Source organism: Amphibalanus amphitrite, unplaced genomic scaffold (assembly GCF_019059575.1).
Source record: "Amphibalanus amphitrite isolate SeventyFive unplaced genomic scaffold, NRLGWU_Aamphi_draft 000152F_arrow, whole genome shotgun sequence".
NCBI lineage: Eukaryota > Metazoa > Arthropoda > Thecostraca > Balanomorpha > Balanidae > Amphibalanus > Amphibalanus amphitrite.
This window is the reverse complement of record NW_024881647.1, coordinates 166637-194597: the sequence shown is the minus strand read 5'-3', so window position 1 is coordinate 194597 and position 27961 is coordinate 166637. Positions and strand designations below refer to the sequence as shown.

At 48.4% G+C, this 27961-nt stretch overlaps 1 protein-coding gene across 1 annotated transcript; it reads left to right on the top strand.

Annotated features, from left to right (window-relative positions):
• Nucleotides 1–27352, top strand: LOC122382979 (carbonic anhydrase-related protein 10-like). The gene is made up of 10 exons (XM_043368985.1): nt 1–531; nt 1731–1775; nt 13126–13262; nt 15051–15263; nt 16201–16302; nt 17222–17288; nt 17976–18130; nt 18337–18468; nt 26477–26522; nt 26655–27352. Exons 1-10 carry the CDS (start codon nt 486–488, stop codon nt 26675–26677), a joined length of 966 nt encoding a protein of 321 aa, XP_043224920.1. The 5' UTR covers nt 1–485; the 3' UTR covers nt 26678–27352.
• The last annotated feature ends 609 nt before the right edge of the window (nt 27353–27961 follow it).

Genomic DNA, 27961 nt, shown 5'->3' with positions numbered 1-27961 from the left:
TTTATCCTGTTTGTGTGAACATGCAGAATGCTTTATCAGTTTATCCCTTCATTTGATGCACAAACGACTCAACAGCAGCAAATGTGATAATATGTTTAAAGACGTACGACAAATCACATCTGAAATAATGTAATTGTCTTGGTTTATCGAGCTTTCAGTCGGGCCTTCCTCTCGTCCAACTCTGACTGTGTCGTCTTTGTCTGGGGAGGCGGCGCTGCAGAGCCCGCGGGCCGGGCCGGGCGGGCCACTGAATTTCGGCAGCGCGGCCCGCTGGCCCTTCTCGGCACGATCAATACCGCAGATTCGGGTGGCCCGGGCCGGGCCGGGCCGCGCCGCCGAGACGGTAGCCAGCGGCCCTCTCTGGCTGGGACGCCCGGCTCGTCGACGGCGACGGGACAGCGTCGCAGCCGACGGCCCGGCTCGGCAGCGGCGAGTGACGCTGGCGACGACAGACGGACGGACGACGGACCCACCGACACGACGTCATGCTGGTGTGCGGCGTGCTGCTCTGCATTCTGCTCCACCCGGCTGGTAAGAGCGTCAGATAATCGAGAACGGCTGAGGTAAAAGATCAGGGTGTACGGGTGGTGTTATCAGAATATTGTAACCAGTATAACGCCTTATGGGGCGACTAACGGAGCGAGCGAGAGGGTGGGCCTTGCACGTGCGAAATTTCGAGGGGGTACCTCCAACTGACTTGTGCACGGCACCCTACTAACCGGTCTCTAGCGATGTGCCAAATTTGAGCACAATCGGCCCAGCCGTTCTCGAGATCTGGAAGCGGCACCCTGCACGTGCGCACGTGCAAAATGGGTCCCAACTGACTTGTGCACGGCACCCCACTAACTGGTCCCTAACCGTGTACCAAATTTGAGCGCCATCGGTCCAGCCGTTCTCGAGATCTGGAAACGACCCCTGCACGTGCGCACGTGCAGCAGCACCCCAACTCTGGCACATGGATATGCAGTGCCTAGTGGGTGCCTACCTACATGCCAACTTTCAGCATAATCGGCCCAGTAGTTACCGAGATATTGCAACAATTACAAAACTGACACGTCTTCGTTTTGCACGTGGCACGTGCATAAGGGGTCACCCACATGCATCGGGAATAGTTCAATACTTGGTAGAAGGAATGAAGCTACCCTACAAAAATTACCCCGTGTAAATCGGTCAAGTGGTTGCTGAGATATAAGCCTCGCAAAAGCGTCCGCACGGCCGGCCGGCCGGCCGGCCGGCCGGCCGGCCGGCCGCTCATACTCAGAAATTTCCGTTAATCTAAGGAAAGACTCCGCTCGCTTCGCTCGCTCCGTAACAAATGCCTATGGGTTTCTTTTGTCGTTTGTTTACCGCTTTGGCTTGCATCTCACGCTTCTTATGCTTCAGCTCCTATTGAAGGGGTAGAAAACGAAAACATTTTTCAGGGTAAAATATAACAAATAAATTGATAAATTTCTAGATCAGCAAACTATAAAAATATGCTTGAAATTATATGCTAATGGTAATTGTCAAATACATTTGTTAAAATCGTTTATAACTGCCAACTTCTACATTGACACACAACGCATGTATGTATTGGCAAAATGTCAAAAGTGAAAGGAAGTAGGTACAAAACCGACATCAAGTAGACCAAGTGACACGCCTTTCCGGTCAAACCATGCTTGTATGGGTTACATGATCCGTACCAAATGCTGTGTGAACTTCACTCACACTAACCGTCGTATTCCTTTCAGCTGGAGTGTGGGAAAATTGGTGGACGTACACTGATGGAGTATCAGGTAAGCTGGCAATGGACATAAGTGTTAAGCTTTGGGCGTCTAAAATGTTTATAGCACACAAATTCACGCTTGCTGTAACAGGGCAAGTTGAACATGACTCTTTTACACAGTTCCGACCGTGAAGTATCTAATGCCTATGCGTAAACAATCTCACAGTTTTATTTGGAAAGAGATTACAGGAGACTAACAAAGTGCATTACACGACACACTATCTTACCATTTGCTAAGAGTAATGTATGCGCAAATCGCAAACCACAACGAATTTGCTTTTCAACGTTCATAGTCAATCTTGCAGTTCTACATATCGCGTTTATTTAGACTACTTGAACGTAAAATGGACCGAATCGCTGCAGTGGTAAGTCGTTTCACTTTTGTTCGCATTTAGCCAGTTAGTAGCATTTACCATTAATTTCTCCAGCGCAGACGAAATCTTTAATGTTGAAGAACTTCACCGCACCCGAAGCCAGAGCACTTTCGGTCACACCATTCCACTTAGCCGGGTACATCTTAGCAATGGCGTAAATCAGCCGCGACGTACCCACGAATACCTTGCTGGGCTTGCGAGCGAATTGAGCCGCGCAATAAAAGTAGCTCATATCCGCGACTGGGTCGAAAATCTCAACCTGGAACAGCCTGCAGCCACTGGCGAACCAAGCACGCTTCAAATCCAGGCTGGGGTTTGCTGAAAGAGTGACTGCTAAAGCGGCACGGGAGCAGGTGAGGGTTTCAGGGACCTCCATCTTCCAAATGCATTGAATGACTCTTCCCTCATCCTTGATAATGCTGCTGAACACTACATTCTTCTCAAAAGATTGTTGCGTTGCAACTGCTGCTTGATTGCAAGGAGGCTGTTTTATAGCATCGGTGTCTTGATCGCCGCAGCTCTTTTCTGCACATCCGTATTCTTTGTTGACAAGGGCAGCGTCACTGTCAGAAGGCTTAGTCCAATCTCTACCGATGGCGGAGGAAAACATTATTCCGTCATTTCGCTGATCTTGTGGTCTGCCGAGAAATACTGATTCACCATTGTAGCTAAGTCCATACATATCATACTGCATCGCTGAAAGGTAGTCGTACTTGCATAAATCGTATCCTTTGAAATTAAGAAACAGAACATCTTCTATAGCCGTGTTATGATATTGGATGTTCAAGAAAAGATTTCTGTCTGGTCGAGAGTGCTGGTGCACCAGACCAATGACATGGCCAAGCAAATGAACCACGACGCCTTTGTCACAAATATCGGCTACAGACATTTGCATATCAGATGCCTGGAAGCCAAGTGTAGCATAGCAGCCGTCACCTTTTATAATTTTAATCGCGCTGCTCGTTCCTTCGCTAAACTTGATGCACGTCTTATCTGACCATGCTTTCATTGCGTCAGTAATCATGCTCTTATCTGTTGGCGCCGGCGTACCAAATTCGTATGTCACCGTGTTACTCGCCCATTTGGTTTCAAGAAGCTCCATTGTGTTATCAGCGATGTAACCTGTCTGGGTGTACCTTGCCTTTTGCTCGGCTGTTACTATCATGTCTCCTTCAAATACCATTTTCTTAACCTTCCCATCTCCGACTTTCCAATTTTTCATGATCCGGTCCGTAGACGAAAGCAAGCCCAGTCGTGCTTTATCACATTCGGCCTTGACGTCTTGACTGAATATATCCAGCACAGCCTCGGTAACGTAGGTCGTCAAAAAGCAAACATAGAATAGTGGTAATAAATTTGAAGTCATCCTCATACTTTATGATGTACAAGTATAAATTGATATGGATGGTCCAACGTTGCCAATTTTATTAAAATCGAAGCATATATGGATTAAAATATATCGAGATGATTAGCATATCAGCAAATATTACTCGTAAAATCACGAGTTTTGCGTTCTTAGAATATTTTGAAGCTCTTCATAGAACTCTCATAAATCACGTGCATAGCCAACTGCCTCAACCGACATACAGAATCATTCGTTATCAGTCTGCTGAGATTGGCAATACGACTGCGCTGCTTATAAGTCAGTTGACATGTCGATGTCATCTTTTCTTATAAAGGGATTCACCGAAAACAACACAGCGGCCGAACTAGCCACATCGGGGAAGCTGGGCGCCGCATGCAGACGAGGTGTACTTGATAATCCGCGTGCGCTGATAATAATAACAATCAAATACAACGGGAGCACCAGCATCGTGTCAGAACTTAGCAAAAGGACCACGGAATGCCTGAAAATCAGCGCAGCGGAAAAAGACGTGATGACCAACATAGGGGCATTGCGTAAATAAATAACCTAGTTAGGTGCCGAGGACCGAACCCCGCATGCAGCTGCTATAATAATGCGCAATAAATTAGCCGGGGATTCGCGTCGACCCTCCAGGCGCAACACGAGAGCCATGAGCGTATCGACAGACAGACGCCTGTCATTTCTGCTGCTAGGCGTAGTCCGAGCCAATTGGCCACTCACCGGAAGGCCAGGAGAACGGTACAAGACGTGTGTGCGCCCCGCAAAACAAAAACACTCGCGTGCGCTCGTCGACGCGCGTACACTGACTCGCGCCGCACCCAGCTGCGTATATAGCACTGGATAGCGCTTGCTCGCATACAGAGAAAGGTCGTTGGCCCGACCGCCGCTGTTGCGGCTAGTCGAGCCAAACACACATTTAGTCAAGCATAGGCAACACTGCCATAAAAATTAAAATGCCAGATGATAATGAATTAAAGAATACGTTATAAAGCATTAATAAATTTTGTATTAGTTATAGGGGCACATATGTAGGTATGTGATGGTGGGTTTCTTATTCAAAGAGGCCATGTAAATACAAGGAGCATGGCATGGCTCAAATCTCTGACAATTCCCAGCAGTTTTGTGCGCGTTGTTTCCAAGGCGTCCCCAGCCATTTAGATACGGTGCGACCAATTTTCCAGCAACAGGGTCTTTTGGCGATAAGAACTTTAAGGCGCCACGGGGACCTATAATGCTGTCAGTTCCAGCCAGTGAAAGCAAAGCGATTTGGAGCAATCCAACCCTCAAAGTTATCGGCTTACATCTTTTATTTGCTCAATACATATGGTCATTCATATATACATATAACTATCATTGCGTTAAATATTTAAAATAGGGACTTTTGCATGCTGAAGTCAGCCGGCTCCAATGAAGTAGCATGCAAGGTTTTGATAATGCTATGAATAAACAAGAACTACATACTGTTTGTCCATGTACGATAGAATTGCTTTTGTAAGTGGCAATAGCTCAATGCCGATGGCTGAGCTTGGTCGGAGTGTTCCTCCGACAGTTCCGCTAAGCGTGACCGACTCGAAGTTCAGTCGTGTCACGTGGAACAAATGTGGCCAATTCCCTTTCTCGACTCTAGCTGTCCCTAAGTTGTAATTGTAACGCCTGCCAGTAGCGTATCCCATGGGGATCCACCAAGAAATACAACTGACCTGTGAACCCAATCACGTGACAAAATGACCTCAGCCCATGGCAAGACTCTGCAGGGACCACTGACGGATGCACAAATGGCCGAGCCTGTTTTCTCAGACACATAAAGTCGACACCGATTCACATACCTACAACAATGAGACCTTTTTCGTCGTATGTATTGAGAGGGATAATGCGCCGAAAAAGACTTGCATGCAAGTGTGACTATGACTGTGGGTTTCCGCTTGATGCAGGCTGCAGCTCGTCCTAAGCTCCCGATCCTACAAAGTAGAGCGGAACATATCACCGTGCTCAAAGCAGTGTGACATGTCTAGACTTCTTCTGGCTGGTTGACGACGCAACGAAGTTTTGTCGATTCGCGGAATCTAGAAAGAAGAAACGGTGCTGTTTCATGATCGTGGTTATCACGAGATTCTAGAAATTCAGGTAGAATTGCTGGAATCCCTCGTGTTGAAACATGCAGTGAGCACAACCAAGAGAAAAAAAGCTGTAGAGAAAAACACAACCAAATTAAAAACGAAGCATTTCATATATTTTTTAACGCTATTTGAATGTGACATTCTCATAAGACAGTATGTTGCAATAATAGCTCTTCAACTGACCTCTTTTGTAATTTTTTTCTTCAAGTGGCTCACTGTTGTTGGGAAAAATTGCCAAACATAATATTCATCTTTTATTGTTAAATGATAAGATTAACCCGCGCCCCGTTGGGCTCTGCTGACGCGCCCCGTTGGGGGGGCATTTTGGCCCCCCCCCCTAAGATCTCGAGAACCACGCAACCTAGCGACAAGCGGCAAACGGTGTTGGATAGCCCTATCAGGGAACTACCTTGTGACCCAATTTTATTGACCCAGGTCAAACCGGTGACGTCACAGGTCAGGTCAAAGGTCCAATTTTCACCGTTTACAGACATTTCAAGAAATGCGTTGTAAAATCGAGTAAAATGCATTTCATTGAAAATCATCGACGGGGAAATGTTCTTCAAACACATATTTTGCTATTTGAGGTCACTGATACCAGGTCAGGTCACAGAGGTCAGGTCACTGGGGGGTCACAATATGAAAGTGTCGTGTGATACATGTTTTATGGCCTATTTTACATGACAAATGCGATTATGTGGGTCAGGCAGCCTTTGGGGCCAGCTTAGGTCACGTTTTGGTCAAGGTCAGGTCAAGGTCAGGTCAAGGTCAGGTCAAATTAGGTCAAATTTCAAAGTTAATATTTTGCATAAAATGGGTATTAAATCGATGCAGCTCGTCACGGGGAGTTCAATGGTGGTCTTTCTTTTGCCGTACGTGGTCTAGAATCGCTAAAAATTGAGTTCAACAATTTGACGTCATCATTTTTGAACAGTTTTTTTTTTTTTCGCTAAAACTTGGCCAAAAAACGAGATATCGATCTGATATTTGGTATGTATATAGAAGAGCGCAGGGAGTATCACAAATATTCCGGTTTTTTCGAAATTCGGAAAAATTTTGGATTTTTTTCAGTTTTACTAAAAAAATCATTTTTTTGAAGTTTTTTGGGTCGAAAACCCAAAATTTTGAAAATCCGAGATGGCAGTTTTGTAGCGCCGCTATTTGTCTATTAGACCATATAAAGAACTTTGAAATTGCTTGATAACTGTAGTCTGTAGATTTGGTGAGCGTTTCAAGATTGCATGTTGTTTGCTCATTTTTGCTCGAACATGACCTCAGTTTGACCTCAATAACTCCTGACCTAAGGTGACCTAAGACTTGAAATTTGGTGTGAAGGTGTCAAATTGATGCCCGGGAAGGTACTGAAAATTTGGCGGCGCTTTTTCTTGCTATTCAGGAAAAACCACCGGGGGGCCAAAATGGCCCCCCAACGGGGCGAGGGTAAAGATAAAAGATAGAGGGTTAAAGAAGATGCTTTTATTAACAAGCAACGGGTAGAAAGTCATCCGAAACTAGACTATTTACTTGAGGATATTTCTGGCAAGACCATTCCGTATAATTTCGTCAGCCAATAATTCATGTTTTAAATCGATTTTTTTTCACACTACATTCGGATTGATCTAAAAATGCTTATTGTATGTATGGCATGGAACATCTCTGGATTAACATTCGGACATCGGTCAGAACTGAGAGCAGTCTCGCCAACATCCCGAGGTGACCGTTCAATCTGTTCTGGCGCCCCGCTTTTGGACAGTTTCCCCAGTGGCATTAGTCATTCTGAGAGCGCGATGAGTCATCGGGACAGGGTGACTCGTCTCTCGTCACATCGACCGTGCAGTAACTGACACTGGCTCGTACACTGGCTACACTAAAAGAGAAGCATTGCGTAAGAATAACCGCGCAAGCTTGCACTTAATTGAATATAATTGACACATTCCTATCCTCTTTTTTCAATTTCACTAGCATGAAACACCAGTCGCTACCAAATCCTTCAACGCATCGTGCTTGTCTCTTAGTTTGTGAAAACACGTTATCACAATTCAAGACCGACCCTGAGGGTGTTTCCTGGGTGTTTCGACGCCTTTTCGCGGGCACGCTTCCAGACATCGACGCCTTGGTGCGACACCGTCGATGGCGACGAGGCATGCAAAGCAGGCGACGATTCAGCGCCATTACACTAATGAAGAGACGACGTAGAGGGCGGAGTCGGCGACACATAGACGGCGGAGACAGGCGTCGGGGATGAGGGAGGATCCTGTATGATAAACAGGGACGTGATGGTAGACTCTGCGCAACCAGAATATTCAGAATTCAGAGTAAGGCTAATGATATTACAGCGCTACGAAGTGCTGTAATGTGTGGGTCTAAGACAGAGTAGCACAAAAAAGACCAAACCACTAAAATACTGGAGCCGGGTATTTATAAAAATATCAGCATTTCAGCCATTCCTGATTGTTAGGATTCTGGAACCCGTAGGTTTACCCTAAACTCCAGGGCTGGTGAGCCACCATTGGTGCCATTTCCATAGGATGCAAAGGCGGCGAATGTATACCGGCCAATGGGCCGATACGGGTCGGTGGACACGGAGCCGACGAAGCGGTGAACAATGATGGACGACCCGGCGCAGGCCAACGGACAGGGGAGGGCAGGGGAGTGGAGAGGGCAGATGAGGAGAACAGAGAAGAGGGGAGAGGGCAAAGGAAGAGAGAGGAGAGAGAGAGAAAGAGAACAGATGAGGAGAGCAGGAAGAAGGGGAGAGGTCAAAGCAAAATTTGTATTTGTATTTGTATTTGACAGTTAAAACACTCCACAGTAAAATGGCTATTCCGAGTGTCGCGTCACGGTTAAAAGGAAAAACAAGTTAAGATACACTCATCAATCACATCAACAGAACACAATTCAAATCACACATTCATCCTTAAACACGCAGATACAACTCGGAAACAGAGCGTTTAAAAGCTCCCAGAGGGAGATGTCTAATGTCATGGGGCAGACGGTTGTACAACTGGGCTATGCTGTAGAGCAGGCGCCGCCTCCCTGCTTCGGTTCTCACGCGTGGGAGAGACAGATCAGTGTCCCGCCGGGTTGAGCGTGAGCGAAGGGAAGAGTTGGCCAGGATTTGGGAGGACATAGTATCCGGCTCTTCGGTGCAGCGTATTTTGTGGAGGAAGTTAAGAGAGTGGATTTCGTACAACTGACGGGCGGTAGGCCAGCCCAGTTCCTCTCGCACGTCCGATATGTGGTCAAATTTTCTTCGGCCGGACACAACGCGCAGCGCAAAATTGAGAACTTTTTGGAGGCGTTGTGTGTTTTTGTCCGACCCGTTTCCATAGACCGAGAGACAATATCGGACGTGCGAGAGGACCAAGGCGCTGACCACGGTTGTGGCAGAAGTTCACAAGGGATGTGGTGACGCACGTGGGACAGCCCAATGAGGATACCGTTGCATTTTTGGACGAGGGCCGATACGTGAGCGTCCCAGGTGAGGTGCTTGTCGAAAACCACGCCAAGGTTCCTCACCGTGGGGCCCTCACGGATCGTGTCCTCACGGAACCGAATCGAGATGGGATCCAGGCTGCGGCAATTTTGGCGCGAGCCAAAGACGATGAGCTCAGTTTTAGCTGTGTTAACTTTTAAGCCGTTGGTATGAAACCAGGCATCAACAGAGTCCAAAATTTGTTCTAAAGTGGCGATGAGATGAGGGAGGGAATCTTTTTGCCAGAAAGTAGAATTTGGGTATCATCAGCGTACTGCACCACGTGGGCCCCGGGAGCGAAAAGAGGGAGGTCATTGGCAAATATTTGGAACAGGAGCGGGCCCAGCGAGGATCCTTGGAACACGCCGATAGGATTGGGTAGAGGATCGGAGAGGACTCGGTTTCCTCGCCCGTCAGTTGTGCAAACTGATTGGGAATGGCCACGGAGGTAAGAAGAAAACCAGGTCGGATCGATAGAATAGGTTTGAAGTTTGGATAGTAGCTTTGAGTGGTCGATGACGTCAAAGCATTTGGAGAGATCGAGGAGACATAGGAGAGTGAGTTCCTGACGGTCGGTGGCAGAGAGGATGTGATCGGATACGGTGGCGAGCGCGGTTTCTGTGGAGAGACAGGAGCGGAAACCGTGCTGGGATGAGGAAAACAGATGGTTGCCAGACATGTAGGTGTACAGCTGCTGCTGAGCAACTTTTTCTACAAGTTTGGCAAAGGCAGGAACAATTGAGATAGGTCGATAGTTGGATGGATCAGAAGGATTGCCCGCTTTGTGGATGGGGTGGACGATAGAGTGCTTCCAGGACGCGGGAAATTCACAGGTTGTGAGACAGGTGTTGACAAAGTAGAGAAAGACGTGACCGATGGAGTCGAAACAGAGGCGTAGGATCCGGATGCTGACACCGTCGGAGCCGGAAGAAGAGGAATTTTTCATGGAAAAAAGGACACATCGGAGAGAGTGAAGGGAAATAGGTTGTAAGGTGAGTGCACAGGCGCCTACTCTAGGTAGCCTGCAAGGAAGATGAAGATGAAGGGGCTCCCCCCTGTCCCGGACCTCAGCCGCGACCCGAGGGCCGACCCCCACAAAGTACTCGTTCAGCTCGTAGGGGGTGGCCTCAGGCACGACTCGCTGAGTGGACCTCTTGCCCTCGATCACCTGCCGAAGGTTGCGGAAGGTGGAGGCCGCACCCTGCCTCCTCACCCGGCTGGCAATGTCGTTTTTAACGTCACGACGTATAGCAGATTTTACTTGTTTGTCCAGGGCGAGGAAGGCAGGAGTCCGGCCCTCTCGGGCAAGAAGTCCACGGCGCCGTGCCATGAGTCGCAGGGTGGTGTCCGAGGCAGGGGGTGCAGAGGGGTTGCGAATTTTGAGACACCGTAAGGGAGCATGAAAGTCCAGGATAGGTAAGAGTAGCTCAGTAAAGGCAGCCCACTGATCCGTCAATCCCACACGCGAGAAAACCGGGCTCCAGTCGGTGTGACAGAGCGAGTCATGAAAAACAGCGGTATCGATGCGGTCAAGGCGTCTAGAGTAGACAATGGTGGGTCGAGCTCGAATCTTTGGTATGGTAAGACGTGCTATGATAAAAGAGTGATCACTGTATGGACATGACATAACACATACATCCTGGACTAAAGTAGTGCAATCTGATATGAAAACGTCTAAAAGCGATCCGGTTCTAAAAGTTGACTGGTTGACAAACTGATGGAGACTAAAACAGTGTAAGAAGTCTGTGAGCCTGACCCTACCACAGTTCGAGTTCGAAGCGAGCAGGTCACAGTTCAAGTCACCGGCGATAAGAATGGGATCGGATGACATTAAAAGTACACGCTGAAATTGAGATTCAAAGCAGTCGAAGTCAGCTGATAAATGAGCACTGGTGGGGCGAGGTGGTCTATAAGCCGCGCATAAACTGAATTTCCTACCTCTAGAGTCTGACACTGACAGCCACAAGGTTTCAAGTTTGCAAGACTCGCAGTTGCACACCGACCGGAGCCGTTTGACTTTTAACCCAGCTTTACACAGAACGGCGACACCCCCATATCCCCTTCCATCAGAGCGATCAGCCCGTGTTAGAGAGTAGCCTGGGAAGTTGACAAATCTCGATAGAGTCTCAGGTTTCAGCCAGGTTTCCGATAAAATGCAGATGTCGCAGCTAAAATGATCGAGATCGTGACGCAATGACAAAATTTTTGGTTTCACTGATTGTACGTTAAGAGAGATAACACATAAACCCCCATCCCCAGCCCCACCGAGCACCCTTCCCGAAGTCCGTCCCTGTCCCCTTCGATGATGCTTGCCCGCACGTCTCCCCCTGGCACGTCCACGTCCGCCACGTCGAGCCGTCCTCGCAGCCACCACACATCCATCGCCGCCAGCTGACGGCTCCAGGCAGCCCACGTAGCGCGGGAGACATAGGGAGAGACATAGAAAAAGGGAGAGACATAGGGTAAACGAGAAAAAGGGTGTAAGGAAAGAGACAAAAGTATGTGGATAATGAAGAAGAGTTGGAAAGAAAGGGAATAAATAATACAAGGGAAGAAGGGTCATTCTGGAGTGTATGGTACTGAATTGACGTCTCAGTGGGCTTAGCGCGACCTCAGGAAGGGTGTCATGCAAGGCCATCTCTTACAAAAGCTCGCCGGAACTTGGGGAAGGAGAAAAAACTCGGCTTTTGTGCATGTTTTCAATTACCACTGGTTATTTGGAAAAAAAAAACAACAACAACAATGACAGAACAAGGCTCCCAACTAGGTCAGCTTAGCATCCGATGGCTAGCGAACAATTGACCAACACCCTTTCACGTTATTGCTATTAAAATGCTCATTCAGTACAGATTGCTGGCTGGCCACTGATGTCAAAAGCTCCCTATCGGTTCCTTACAGGCAGTATGTGAACTATCCAGCCCAACAGCAGCAGTAAACACATTGACCTCATAAATATCCCCAAAGTCTGTTGAACAACCCCACTATCAAACCCTACCACCGCCGACGGACGGCTGAATGTTATCGGCCGATAGTCAAAGCACCGTGTCACCAGTCTGAAAAGCCAAGCGCCCCACCCACGCTGAGCTGGGCTTTACAGCCGGCCTGCTGAGGCTGCTGCGGTCTGGCGCAGTTCCCAGGCTTGGAGGCCGGCCTGGACGGAGCCCGTGGTGGTGCAGAATCCTGCCTTTGTCGGTGGGCGATGCTGATGGATGATAAAATAATAAACTGTGAAGTTAGTGAAATTAAAGAAACAAGTAGAAAAAAACACTTTGAAATGAATCGAACTTTCATGTGAAAAAATACGACTGTATATACATAATTCAATACAAGAGAGAGAGAGAGAGAGAGAGAGAGAGAGAGAGAGAGAGAGAGAGAGAGAGAGAGAGAGAGAGAGAGAGAGAGAGAGAGAGAGAGAGAGAGAGAGAGAGAGAGAGAGAGAGATCCAGGCACGGCTCCCAGTGAGGTTCCTGCTGTCTCCATGTTGACTCGCGGCCGTGAACGATTGGCCTAATGGCGGTCTGCTGACGCCTTTTAGCGTCAATAAACCAGTGTTCGTTCGACTCTATAGAAGATCGGCTTTCCAGCGCGACCAGCTGAATTTTAATGGCACACAAATAGGATGTTCTTACTTTCTTCCCAGCACACAGCTTGTGAAGTTCGTAAATGAGGTCATTGGTGACAAATAATGAGCCTTCTTTGAGCTCCTTTCGTTGTGGGTGGCCAAAATTACGTTACCGGTAGAGAGTAAAACAGATTTTGTAGTCAGTTCTTCGACTATTTTTTCCAAGTTTTCTCGAGAAGCCCTGTTTCGAATTTCCTAGTGCATTAAAGAGCCAAAAGCATGAATTAAAGATGTGAATGAACATTGGTCACTGACCAATCGCCTCTTCATTATCAACTCGTCATTCACTGGCTAAGGTGAAAATCAGTTAGCGTGACCTCACTGCGATTGAACAAACAAGCCTTTTGATTTTGAGATAACGTTTCAGAGCGCTCGCTGACCTGACGTGACCTGACTGCCACCACAGGTCCAGAGAACTGGAGCGACTTTGTGCCGGCCTGGCGGATCTGCAAGGAGGGGCGACAGCAGTCCCCGATCAACATCGAGCCAGCACGACTACTGTTTGACAAACACCTGCGCACCGTCTACGTGGACAAGGACAGGGTGAGCTAGATATTGGGAAAGGACACGGTGAGTGAAATGGGAGGAAAAAAACATGTGAACACTGGGGCATTCAGAGGAGGCATAAAAGTGAGAGCTCTGAAAGGCGAGGTCGGCATCGGTGCAGGTTGCAAAGGAGCCAAAACGAATGCAATCGGCACAGAATTAGCTATCAGGTAGGCATAATAAGTGTAAGCATGTTTGAGGCGGGGGATGGGATATTCATTTTTCAACCCTTGCACATAGCCATAGCGAAATCCTGAAAGCCTGGAGACCCACCGTCCTATCAATGCAATCCACTGAGACCAGAGCCTTGTGAGACACGTGTATGTATGTTGTCGAGTTAACACATTGAGCTCCCACGTCCCTGTATAAAGCACGGCTAATTAGCTGACTGGAACCTAGGTTTGTAGAGCCGAGTGGTGCCTAATTAGATTTCCATTCTGTTGACTAGTGTATAGAACAGGCGGCAAACATCAAAGGACCTCTCACCAATTGAGTAATGACTACTTTGCACTTTCAAACATTTAGGTCACTACGCCACTTAAGGGATTTCTAAGGAATTGTGCAATGTTTTTTTTTTAATTTAGTCTTCCCGGCATGCCTAAGGCAACCGCCAGGGAAAGGGAAATTACTAAGGCTGGCAATGAGCCAGATCTTTCGTTTTACTTTACTTTACTGTCAGCTATTTAATTCTGACCCAAGCAAGAGAGAGAAGCAAACTTTACTTTAATTCGGCTCATGTGGCGTCCGATTAACAAGGCAAGGGTGTCCAGAAAGGGGGTAGAATATTCATACTTGCTGCTGTAAATCTTGCTGCTGATGGTGTGAGGTGTTGCAATGTGTGATGTTTGTTGTGGGATGTATTTACCAGGAAAAGTCCTAACTAGAAAAAAACCTGGTGCCTAAGTCCAGGGGCAAAAACTGTTGAGTACAGTAAAAATCCCCGTAATAGTTACGTTACGTTATATCTCTAATGTGGACAGTGAAAGTGTAATTGCGCAGGCTGTTCGCAGGGATCGGCCAAAATAAAAACCGGCCTTCCGAGTGAGACAGCCAGCGGGTTATGGCAGCCGGTGTGACCCGGGTGCCCCAGTCATGTTCCGCCCGTCTTAGGGGTACAACTCTGACTGGAATTTGGTGGCTCTGGAGGAGTAGCCGTGAGGCATAGCTCGACTCCTAGGCAGCGATGTTGGTAGGGCTAGTGGTTACCCGTTGGAGGAATTCTCTGAAGGAAGATACGGCATCCGTGGTGAGGGGGTCCGTCAAAATAGAAACCAGCCACGGCTGCCCTGTACGCTTTGGATGCTGCTCAGACCCAGACCGAGACGGACAGCTCTCAGACGACTGACGCCAGCACCCAAACGACCACACTGACCACCTCCGACTCGACCTCTCAAACTCGACCCGCCCGACTGGTCTCCGCCCGAAGTCCAGACTGACAACCCCGACTCACCGACACCAACCCCGGACACCAACGACCTCGGCTGCTCTCGAAGCAGGCCGTTCATCCGAGGCTACACGGCGAGCTTCCAGACTGACGGCCCCCAAAACGATTGTGCAATGTGCAGGCATGCTGATTTAACCGTGTTCTAGAAACGTTTCAGAATGATTCATTTATCACTTTGTCGCACCAACGTGCACACAAGAACGCAAGCACACCAACCCGTAACAGCAGAGCTCGTGAAAAAAAAAACAGCTCCCAATAACACTAATGTTCTCAGCCATGCTTCGTAATACTCATTACCCCCAAGGCTCTCATCAAGTGACGCCTCTCTTCTCACTCTGCAGGTGCGTGGCATCCTACGAAACACGGGTCATGACGTCACTCTGACGGCAGACCCGTCTCGGACGGTGAACATCAGTGGCGGCCCGCTCTCCTACCAGTACACATTTGAGAAACTGCAGCTGCACTTTGGCCTGGTGCCCGACGACTGGCGACGCTCCTCGCGGCATGTGGCCGGCTCAGAGCACGTCGTCAACGGAAAACGCTTCCCCGCTGAGGTGGGTGATGCGGCGAAAACACGGGTGTGATCGGAACGAAAGTTTGAGATGGTTGAAAGTTGAATTCGCTATCGAAAGCCAATGGCAGCTGCAGTATTTTCGGTCCTTAAACATATTAGAAGTATAATGAGGCACGAATATCATGCCATCAAGCATTTGCACAAGAATATGCTCTAAATAGGCCATAAGGGCACATTTTGACTGCACCAATGAAAAAGGCAGCGGTGAGGCTTTCACGCCAATCCATGAGGCCATTGAGATAACACTATATTTGACCTCTCGTAAACCGTTGGTGGCTCAATTTCTCTCATAGCCGTGGCAAACCAGCGCGTTGGTCTCTCCTCCCCCTCAATTACGGCTGGAACGGAGGATAGGCCGACAATGGGCACCGCTCTGCCAGCAGTAGCTCCTTGCTAATGACGCCGTTAGCAGTCTCCTAGTCGTGCCTGATGTCCTCTTCAGCGACATCCGAGCGTATCCGTGGTCATCTGAGAGACAATCTGGAGACATTTGACCTGAGCTCCCCGGCGGTAGTTAGTGGTCATGCGCCCCTCCCTCCCCCTTATCCCCCGAGCGGCTCGCGGTATTGTCTTGAATTGGACGACGTCTCTGTTAAATGGCGTGTCCAGGGACAGTGTGACGGTGACAATATGGTAAGGGATCGGGCTTGTGTCTGAAAACTCGCCTCTACAGCAATTTGACAGTCGACTCGTGATACGTGAAGCATTCCTGAACACAAGGCTGGCTGCAAATAAACTCGACTTTGTGTTTTACCTCTTGGTGATTTAATGCGGCGTGAATTTGCCTTGCCAAGCCCGAGGCTTGCATCTAATGAGACACTTCTGGGACTTTCTCCAGCAGAAAACGCCTCCAGTCAAGTGAGGTTTAGAGCGAGACTATTGTATTGTCGTTGCCTGATGTGTGCGGTTCGTTTCAGATCCATTTAATGGGGTACAACAGCCACCTGTACCGTAACTACAGCGAGGCGGTGGATCAGTCGCATGGCGTAGTCGGCATCGCCATCCTCGTCCAAATCGAGGTGAGTCTGATCTATACGAATAGTTTGTAAAATTGGATGTGTTTTCTAGATGATATGGGCTAGTTTTTCAATATTGTGTAAAAGCTAGTTTGCCCTTGCAATCACTTTCACTTCCTGTATTTTGTCTTGTGCAAATACAACTCAAGCAGCGGTGAGTCTAAGCTGGAGCCCATAACATTCCTTGATTACATTCAGTTTCCCCTGATTGTGGTGAGAAAGACATTCGTAATTTAACGATGCCAATAAATGGACAGTTGGTCATCAGCCGGGCCAATCATTAGCTAATTGTAGTTTTATTTCAACCATTCGGTTACGCATTCGGCGAAAATGACGGCAAATCAATTTTCAGACAATTGGATTGACCAAAATGAGCTTTGACTAGAATAAGAATGAGCAAAATGATTGCGTACATTTGTGCCCTCAAATATCTGCTCTCTTTTCAGTAGGAAGAAACGTATTGATGGATCTCTAGGAAAGGCACATAAATTACGCAGAGTACAACGTTGGGTGTACTGTACTTACACTGTACATACAGATATTTTGGCAATGACCTCAGAGCTTGGCGCCACATACGTGAATAACTAAAACCCCATCGCCGAGGTCACCGGAGCAGAGGGCCCCTGAAGCGACCAGAGTCGTAAAGGTAGGCGGTCATCGGTGTTAGCTCATACCGCATGCATTGCCTCCGGCGATAGAGTGGGAGCTGAAGGGTTCAGGAGGAACCAGGAAGAGAGGAAGTGACTACCTCTACCCGAGGTGTGTGAATTCTATAGTGAAAGTTTTAGTGCGGTTCATGGTCATGGATTATTTACCTACATGGTCTCAGGGAAAATAGATTTTATGTAAATATACATAAAATCTATTATATTTGTACATTCAACTAATATTTCAGTGCTGTATATTTTTTGTTATATTCCAGGTCAATTCATTACCGAACCCGGAGCTCGGAACAATCATCAATGAAATGAAGCGGACAAAATACCAAGGTAAAGGTTATACAAGTCATCGATCGTTAAGTTTATGCATGAGCTGTCCGTACGTCCATACGCTGTCCATACGCTCGTTACGCTGTCTTAATATCCCATCAGCTACCCTCCCTCCCGTGTCCTCTGTCTTACCACCACGCCTCTACCCACGGCTCCGTTCAAGCTTAATTGCACCTCAACAAACCCCAAACGGCAAGCGATGGGCGCGAAACGCCCAAACGCCGCCGTCATTAGCGACGTGCCTGGCGACGAGGTGGCCATCCATTCGGACTGAGCCGGGACCCCCAGCTCCTCTGTGGCCGGCTCATTTCACTAACGTGTCGCTGCACCCCTGGGAGATGGGTGTAATGAGAGGCGCGGGAGCAGCCGGCACGGACGGAGCGCGACCCGGCATCGGCGCGACGCTCCTCAGGGGCGAGCGGGCTGGGACGAGACGGCTGAGGAGCAGGGACGAGGTGTGCGCCGTTATTTAGTTAGACTGAGAAACGGGGAGACGGTGGAAACGGGTAAACGAGGTGATGTGTAAAGCACATCAAATTGGCTTGTGAACGCTTTTATTCAGAACTACCAATACATATTCCGAATAAAAATGTTGTCCAGTGCCAAGCATAACGTCCTTACAAGCATTCGTTACATGATACACTTTTTGTACTGATTTTACTGGCATATACTAATGCGTTTTTCTAGACGACTGGACTCGACTGGAGGGCGTTTCTCTGGTGGGTCTGCTTCCCAACACGGAGCAGTACATAACGTACGAGGGCTCCATCACCAGCCCCGCCTGTCAGGAGACAGTCACCTGGATCGTCTTCAACAAGCCCATCTACATGTCGCACCACCAGGTACGCGACCAACATTGCATTTGCAGAGCATACACATATTTCGAAGAGTTCATAACATAGTTAAGCTCCATGTTTGAAAACTTTAAGCTTCATAACAATCAGATTTTAATACAAAGTCAATAAATCCTATTACATCAAACTTTTTCACCACATAGGCCATTTACCTATGGATTTAAGATTGCGACTGTGTTCTTTTGCACGCACAGCTTCCGATTCTGAAGCAGCTGAAGCAGCGCTCCAGGAACGCGCCCGACCAGGACAGTCTGGGGAACAACTACAGACCGGTGCAGCGGCTCAACAATCGGGTCGTGCGAACAAACATCGACTTCGAGCCCAAGGTGCGTGTCACGTAGAAGTTAGCACTGTTGGCCTGAATGGTAACAGACTTAATTAATGTCGGTAGACAAGTCACTGATTAGTGCCAGCTGGACCGTTCACACTATCATACATTTTAGCTCAAGCCTTATCACACTCAAAGTTGCACATCGAGGCGGAGGGAGGCGTGAAACATTTCCATAACTCGCTCCCGGATCATGCATCAGCAAAAGGTAAGCTGTACAGTGGATCTTATTAGGATCTCCAGACGTAACTAGATGGCGTTGAGCCTTAGTCGAGTCCATGTCAAATTCAAGGAGAGGTCACTAGCGAGCTGGGCCCGATGGGGAGGTGGGCGGGGAGGGGGGGGGGGGGCGGTTGGCGAGGTCACGGTGCGGGTGACCTGTCAAACAGCCCCGGCGCGGTGGGGCACTGCCGTAGGCAAATGGCGCACTCCAGTGTTGTTCCATATCGCGGTGGTGGGCCGGGCGGCCGGTTAGCTTGGCAGCTTGGAAGGAAAGGATAATGAGGCATGGTTTTGCTGTGGCCGGTTCACCTGCTGTTACTTATGATGCACCCAGAGTAATGCAAATGTGGCGTTGATAATGCAGCTGGCAATTGAATGCTAGCGAATGCTCCGAGCGCCTAGCTATAAGGATTAAGATTATTTATGTCTCCTGAAATTTTCATTGAATATAATTCAAGCACTAGAGAGATCGTATTCGTTCGCCAGTTTTTTGACCGGCTGGCGTTTCTTGCGTAGAGCGCCCTTGGGCAAATATTTAGGCATAACGCAGGTGATTTTTTTTTCTGGTAAGACGCCTTTAGGGTCAAATCAAGCAGTGGCGGCGGAACACCTTTAATGAAGTGGGGGCACTGCCGACTTTTGGTCCCATTCTTTCCATGCAACGCCCATAGGGCTAATGTTAAAATGCCAAAATCAAACGGGGGCACGGTGCCCCGATGCCCCCCTCCCCACCCCACCATGCCTCATTATCCGCATGAAATCAAGTCGCTAAGAGACGATGAGGAAAAGTGGACGAACGCCACATTTCTGTGCATGAAGTCTCCAGTTAAATAAAGCTAAAAGTTATTTTACGTGTAAGCTAAAAAAAACAATAAGATCAGTTAATAAAAATATTTGACCCGAAATTAACTTCTGTTTTGTCTGACCATGATTGCATGTATGACCCCGGTCCAGCCTGGTTCAACTCGGCCCAACCTGGTTCGGCTCCCCCTTTTTTAATATAAATTTGGCCCGAACCTTTTGAATGAAAGGAATCACAAGGACTGAGTCCCCGCTAAGCTGAGCTTGTTAAGCGTTGAAACCTGCCATCTACCCTCCGATCAAGCAATTCCTGGTCTATTGCAGACTATGGTTTTGAGGTTTAGTCTATGGCAAAGTGGTCTGTGGTTTAGAGTCCAAATTTTAACGTGCGCACATAGCCACGCACGGCCAGTCCCCTCGCTGACTTCGCCTGGCAGCGGCCTGCCACCAACCACAACCATACCCGTCAGGAGGCTAAAAACGTCAAGCACACGTCGTGTTTCGAACCCGGACTTTTGCAACCGGGACGTGCGCCTTCACCACATGGCACATGGAGTCCAACGCTCTACCGACCGAGCTACCGGGACGGACATTTACCTTGGGGTTTCGCCTCGTGACATTGACAGACGTCAGACACTTTGGCCGAACTTTAGCCGAAACACTGAGCATTTGAGCAAGCTGCGCAGGGCGATAGGTGCTCGTAGCGTTGAGGTTGGGTAATCTGTGAGCTGAACGCGATGTCGTGAGTTCGAGCCCCACTCCCGGGTCTGGTTTTATCTAGACACAACCAAAAACTTTCCCTCTACTGCAACACAGCTAAGCACGATGACATCTTTCCCCAATATCTTTCCCCAATCTCTTCCCCAAAAGTCAAAATTATCGCTTATAAACGTTTAGCTAAGTTTAATTTTTTAGGAAAATATTTTTGGTCATTTTTCTGGAGTCATTTCAACTCTTTTTTTTCTTTTCTGATTCTTTTCGACCCGATAAAACCCACCAAAACTGAACGTGCCAAATGAAAAATATCTAACTCAAATAACAGTAGAAAAACACGGAACAAATAGTGCATGGACGCGTTTCGATTATTAAATCTTCATCAGCATGACATAATCACAGAGAAAACAAGATATATCTATGTTTTCTCTGTGATTATGTCATGCTGATGAAGATTTAATAATCGAAACGCGTCCATGCACTATTTGTTCCGTGTTTTTCTACTTGTCTCTATCAATATACATCAAATAACAGTTTAGAGAAGCCTCATCATGCATCATGAAAAGCATCATGCAACTATCGACTGAGAAGTTGCAGGCTATGAATACGTCCTAGATTGTTTCAATTAACATTGTTCAACATTTTGGCTGGAACTGACGCTGCCTCTGGCTTGCCCGTTTGTTTGAGATAATGATTCCCTTCAGTCGCGTTCTTGCCGGTTCCACATGAACAGGATACCACCATACCGGAGTGAACGCACCCGCAACCATCATCCCCTCCCCTCAGCCTCGGCGCAGTGGCGGGCGGCCCTGGGCGGCCCACTCCCGGCGCTACGCACGCCCCATGCGCCGTGATACCGCGTCACCCCCCCCCCCCCCCCCTCCCTCCTTCCCCCACAATGAACGGTGACCTCACTTCCCTCGGGATTTGGACTCGCCCTACCCCGACCGTAGCGCCACGTGGTGGCTCTGGAGATCTTAAATAGACCCACTGTACATATACTCAAACAAAAGTCATCAACGCCATAAATAACGTACTTTTATTATGCTAGCGATAATAGCCGTTTTCACGGCGGCCACATGGTACACATTTGGTGCACATCTGGTGCAGTTTAGGTGCAGATTTGGTCAAATTAGGTTCAGTGTGTCTCTTAGTAGCTATCAGCTAGGGTTGTACTAATTGCTTATATGCGCTTTTTCATATTATCAGAGAGCATCATCGATTAAAACACTGAAATAAATTCATAAAATAAAGATATTTGCCGTAAAAGAGATTAGGTGCAGATTTGGTCAAATTAGGTGCACTTGCCGGATAGCCCGTCATGAAAACGGCTATAGGGGATACACGCACGGACATATTTTGTAGGTTGAATCTTATCACCGTTAAGTCAGATTGATCCTCCCATCACCTGGAAATTGGTGTTCCATAAATCATGTTCGTTCTATTCGTCACTGACCCAAAAATGATATCTGAGGCCAGTTTTACCAAAAAATACCAGCCGGCCGCCGAAATAAAATATCCAGCCGAAAAAATAGACGCCACACAGCCACGAGTTTCACCAACAAAAAATTCCAGCCGACTTCGGACGGAAATTATTTGTCGCCGGTAGTCAGCTGATATTCTGTTACGATATCAAATTACGATATGTCAAGGAGATTAATAAATCATTTAAAGCATGTTTTCAATCAAATTGAAGCGTGATTTCTGATGCAAATGCTATATACATTTCGAAATATTATAATCGTAAATTATTACATTATTTTCAAGAGTAATAACAACAAAGTAGAGCATTATAAACTTTCATATCTATATTAACATTCTGGTGCCTAGCAAAAGCCAATCAATAGACAACTACCAAATTGTAAACGTAGGTACGTCATTCATAAAGGTGACGTAAGGAAGCTTGCATTTAAGGCAAATTTAAGATGGATCTTTTTTCCTGTCAGCCTATTATATTAATTTTTACAATACCTTCAACTTGCTATGTACCTTTTTGTCTGTTTTTAGTCGCACCTTGTAGAAAATCATCGTGTAGACCGAGAACGCAATGTGTGGACCTCCACCTATGAGGTGGGGACTAGATGGGACCACTCCAGTGGCAGCGGAACAGGGGGCACTGCCGACTTAAGGGGGCACTGCCGACTTTTGGTCCCATTCTTCCATGCAACGCCCATAGTGCTTATATTAAAATGTCAAAATCAAAGGGGGGCACGGTGCCCCGGTGCCCTACCCGTTCCGCCGCCTATGAGTCCCGTTCCCGACAGATTCGGGAGCCGCACCTCTTTCCTAGCTTTCAAAAGAGCGGCAAAGAAGCGGTCAACATTGCTCCCAGAGACGCCACCTGAAGCTGGACGGACGACGGACAGTTCCGCAGCCGAGCGATTGAACTGCGGTGCTACGAGGCGGCTTCGCGTGCACTGCATTAGCACCTTCTAGCGGGAGTAAGAGGGCTAACGAACTCGCCAAGGCCTATATAAAGCATTGTGCCAAGGCGAGTGTCTTACCTTAGGAAAATACCTACCCAGATTAACTGCACCGCGGTCATCGCAGGGCTGAGGGTGGTCGCTCGCTCTGCTTCGGCGAGGTGGATGTCAGACTGCCCGGCTAGGTGGTTTTAGCCGATATGCAGGCCCCGTTTGCCGGGCCCGGTCGAGAAGAAGGAACGCCACACAGCAAAGAATATTCGCTCCGGGCCCGCTACACTGGTCCAGCTCGTAAGTCGTAACAAATTAACAATACCTGCGTTAGCGTCGTCGACCGTCGTTCGACTGCGCCCAGTACCGCTCAGTGGAGAGTCCTGCCGAACTCCTCCGCGTGTGCCGAGATCATTCGTTGCGCGCGGACACAATCGTCCGACGGAGACCGCTCTGCATTATGATCGGGTGGTCACCACCTTGGTCGCCGGCTTTCACATCCAGCCGAGCCGTCTGGCTACGCCCCAAATGATCGTCTAAGCCTTTCGATTGGTTTGTAACTCGGGTCTAATATCGAAATATTTGGGAGTTAGGACATGTTAAATCCGTGTTCATGAACAAATATACATTATGCAACTAAAACGCTTTACTTACTTTAACTTTTCTAGGCTGATGGCAAGGCATACACCTATACATTGCAATATTTCTAAAATGTAAATAAATCATGAGCAATGGGCATAAAAAACAACAGCGATCCACTAGAAGCTAGTGTGGAAATCCACTGACGTAGGTCGCCTCGTACTGGCGCAGCTCGTAGCTCGTCCAGCAGCGCCAGCGTCTCCCGCACCCGGCCGCCCGCCTTGCCCGCCTGCACCATCAGCCGCTGGAAATGGCTGCGCTGCCGCTCCAACATTAGCTTGACCGCCTGGCCGGCCCGGCAGATGCGCGCCGTCCGACGCACGCAGTGTACGTCTTCAACAGCGCCGGGATGTCGTACGACACGACCGCGTCCACGGCGTCCACGTCAATACCGCGCGCTATAGCCTCGAGCACACCAGCGCGGCCATCTCACCTAGCGCGCGCCGCCGCCGGCACGCCGGCACTACCCCACAGAACTCAGTCACGCGCGCGCCCAGCACAGACAGCGGTAGCTCCAGCTGGTGCGCCACCTCGTTCCAGTTGACCAACACGAGGGAGCGTCGCCAGTCGGGCTGTCGAAGCAAATGGTGCATCACCAGCGGCTTCAGCGGCTGCGGCGCCACCACGTTGAACGACTCGCTCAGCTCGGCCGGCGTGGTGAACCTGCCGACGAACTAACCGGGCAGTGCGACGGCGGCGGCCGCCGTGCCGGCCGCCGGCAGTCGCGGCTGGAACAGCGACATTCGCTCCAGCTTCTCCGGCCTCCGGGTTCTGTGACAGGGTGGCCAAGAACGGCAGCTTCTGCAGCGGCAGGTGAGGCGCGCAGACGGCGGCGGCCGTCAGCCGGCCGGCGATGCAGGGCGGCGGGCCGTGGCCGCCGCCACCCGCTCCACCAGTTTCAGCCAGCCCGTCTCGGCCATCTCGATCACCCGGTCGGCTTCGTCGATCACCAGGTAGCGCAGGTGCGCTAGCGAGAAGCCCTCGGAGCTGGTTATGTGATCCATCAGCCAGCCGGGAGTGCTCACCACGATCAGCCAGGGAGACCGGGCCGCGCGGCCCCACCGCCACCAGTTGGCGCCCCCTCGTGCCACTGTGTCTCCACCAAGCAGCCGGACGCAGAGCGGCGTGTCGGCGTCGTACTGGCGGAACACGGCGGGCACCTGAACGGGCAGCGCCTGTGTGGGTAGCACAGCTAGCGCGCGCACCCGGCGCCCGGCGGCCGGCGCCGCGCCTGCACTACCGGCAGCACAAACGCCAGCGTCGTACCGCGGCCGGCCGGCGCCGAGACGCAGAGGTCGGCCGGTGGCAGCGGCGACTCTGTAGCCGCCAGCAGCTCGGGCAGCACGGTCACCTGCACCAGGAACACCTGTTCGATGCCCTCGGCGGCCAGCCGGGCGCGCAGCTCGGGGCAGAGCGCCGGCAGATTGGCCGGCGCCGGCCGCCGGTCGCCAATCGGCTGCGGGTGCGCCAGCCAGTCGGGCAGCGCACGCGGTGCACGGCCTGTCGGCTCGAGCGCTCCACCTCGTCCAGCACGGTGAAATCGTCAGCGGCGGCGTCTCCGTCCGACTCAGAGGTGTCCTCACTGTCGTTATTGGCGACGGCGGCTGCCGCTGTGCGCTCAGTCGGCCATCACAGCAACACTCGCCGATGATTAGCGTCATCGAAACCGTCGGACGACGGTGGATTCACCACCATTTTTGCAGCAGATACTGGAAAAACCTCAGCAATAAACAAGGAAAAACCTCACAACATGCCACAGCCTGCAATTGTGCATATTGTCATTATATTTCTCACATGACAGAAAATATTTGTTGCATTATTCTAGGAACTGGCATGAAAAACATAAGCTAAATCAAGCTAAGTGAATTATTATTGTATTTCAACATGAGACTGGGAAAAAACCCTTGTCACTGTCAACATGACCAGTGTAACGGACGGGCTGCATGAACATTTCGGCGCATGATCTGAAAACTCTGTGTGCAGAAAGGTCAGCGCTGAGGTGAACAAATAACATTTTGGCCGCAATTTGCCTGGTGCCTCCACAATTTTCCAAAACTAACTCACAATACTTACAGCCAGTTTTAACATGATCCCTGCATGACTCAAGCATGCAAGATACACATGCATTCAATATCAGCACAGTGCACACACAACAGTTATGGATTCATTTACATTTTACAACATTACTATTATTTTCTTTCCCTTCAATATTGGCAGCATGACTTGCTGAGTTCAGTGGCACAATCTTGTGACAGCAAGTTTGTTCGAGTTTGCAACCATACAAACTTTGCACGTTTTGCTTCAAAAACAAGCCTTTATACATTTCTTTCATGCTATTCAATTTCTTTTTAAAAATTTATTGTCATTTATCTTGAAAATCTTGCCAATTCGGTCTTAGCAATGTCAATGCACCTTCCCTATTCCGCACAGCTCAAGCAAGTTCCACCCAAAAGTAGTAGTGGTATCAGTAGCTGGCGCCTTGCCATGTCAAATGTAGCTGAATATGTGAAAACAGTGACATATTTATTTAAAATCTTGAGTCCAATGAGCCTACCCTCTCTGCCTCTCCTTCCAGCATTTCTTCAAGCACCTTCAATTTTCGAAAATGACCTTCCATCATTATTTTCCACTTCAACTTCCGTCCGAGCAATGAAGGGAAGTTAATGAACACTAGTTAATGACCACTAGTTAATGCTCTATCATCTTGCTGTTGGGTGCTTGTAGCAAAAAGATAATATTAAACGAAAAAACTAACACCACAACACCAAACACCCGTCTTGTTGGTTTCTTTTGGTCCTGCCTGGTGACAAAGGCTCTTTCTTTACGCAATATCATCAGTATTCCTCTTCTAATCTTGAAGCCCAGATGCTTTACAAATTGGCCATGAATGATACTAAACTATTATATCAACTGGGAAGCGCAAATCACGATAATTAGTAACAAATGAGGCCAATTGTTCCAACACGACATCAAAAAAATAGACGGGGTCCCCCGTCTATTTTTTGGGCTGTTTTTCTACAAATAATGGCGCAAAATAACACTCCATTAATGCCGCATTTGCCGTTGGTGAAACTCATTGGCTATTTTTCTGGCTGATATTTTTTCACGCCGGCGGATATTTTTTCGCCTGGTTGGTGAAACTCGTCGGCTGGTTTTTGACAGAAAAATTGCGCCGGGCTGCTATTTTTCTGTTGGTAAAACTGGCCTCTGTTTCAGGATGGGAATATATGTCCACCCATGAAGCACGATATGCGCTATAAAGGTGAGAATAAACGTTCGATCATTCATGCAAATTGAACAAATCGTGCCAAAATGTGTCATATTTTCATGGCCATTTACACGTAACTGAAATGCAATGACTCGTGATAAAATATTCCGCTCCATTTTTTTCCAGCGGGCAAATGGCTGGGAGTCTGAAGACATCCATTGGTGATATTATACTGAAAGCAAGAACAAAGCAATACCATCAAGCTCTGGCTGAAATCGGCAGCAATATGAAGCGATATGTGCCAGTGCAATATGGACCGTAAGAGTTTCTGTCTCAATTCTCGTATGAACGCTGAGTGGGCAATGGGCATTCTAAAAAAAAAAAAACTGTCCAACCTGTTAAGCAAATAAGTGTTAACTAAGATTGAATGTGCTTTCGCTCACGATATGCTGCTTGTGAGTGCTGAATGTGCATTGTGCAACCTACGCGATTGTAGCTGCTTACAAGAGCAGTTCCAGCTAAGCAATATGACTTTTATGACTTTATATAAGTAAATAATTACCTGAGTGAAAGAGGCATCAAGCAGTCGTTTCCTGACTTCACTTTGTATGCTAAGTTAAGACGGATGTTAAGGCAACATGGGGCTAATAAAATATTTTTGTTTTAAGTAAAAAGAAGGGACAAGCAAATGTGTATGCGTAGAAATAGCACCAACGATACTACTTCTTATGGCTGCCTTTCATTGCCATGCAAACGTTTTGCATAATTTATTTTTGCTTTTCGTCTGCAATGGATGTACTGTTTACTATAGATTCGTGCAAGGTACCGGGATGCTAAAGCCGATGTCTTATATGAACTTGCAATAAATGCAACCGCTTTAGACAGTACTATCGTCATTAAGTTCATATCTGGCGTTCATTCATTTCAATCATTCATGCGTACTTCACTGATGACAAACGCTTCACGCACTTCAGCACATGAACTAGCATGCTGCTCTCGCGTCCCGGTCCACCAACACCGTCCTATACGGCGGACAACACACGCCGTCGACGACTGGCCTCCGTACTGCTAGTTCCGCATCCGACCAGGAGATGACGCTGCAGCTCTGTTCGTACACGAGGAGCTGACGGCTGACATCTGAATGATAGCTGCATCAATTGTGAGATGCCGCTCCGTAAATAGGAATCTGTAAAATAACAATGTTGGTCTTTTCTTGAGAACACGTCAAAAGGTAACCCTAAAAGCGGTTTGACATACGGTTGCATTCTTTCCGAAAGGCACCAGGCAGTGTGCAGCACGTAGGTCATACTTACATAGGTACGTAAAAGCAGTGGAAAGATAATTATGTGCATAATATGCTCGACGCTCGTAGTGGCTCAAAAAATGAGCAATAAAAGACGGAAAGTACAGTTCGGGAGGTGGACGAATATTTTAAGCCCGCATGTAGGTATACATACTTACTAAGGCTGTCCTCATTCGTCTACGTTCACTCA

Excerpts from the sequence above, each read along its gene's own strand:
- LOC122382979 (XM_043368985.1), top strand. The coding sequence starts at position 486 with ATGCTGGTGTGCGGCGTGCTGCTCTGCATTCTGCTCCACCCGGCTG. Across the intron at positions 532-1,730 it reads CATTCTGCTCCACCCGGCTG|CTGGAGTGTGGGAAAATTGG; the intron begins GTAAGAGCGTCA and ends TATTCCTTTCAG. Across the intron at positions 16,303-17,221 it reads CCATCCTCGTCCAAATCGAG|GTCAATTCATTACCGAACCC; the intron begins GTGAGTCTGATC and ends GTTATATTCCAG.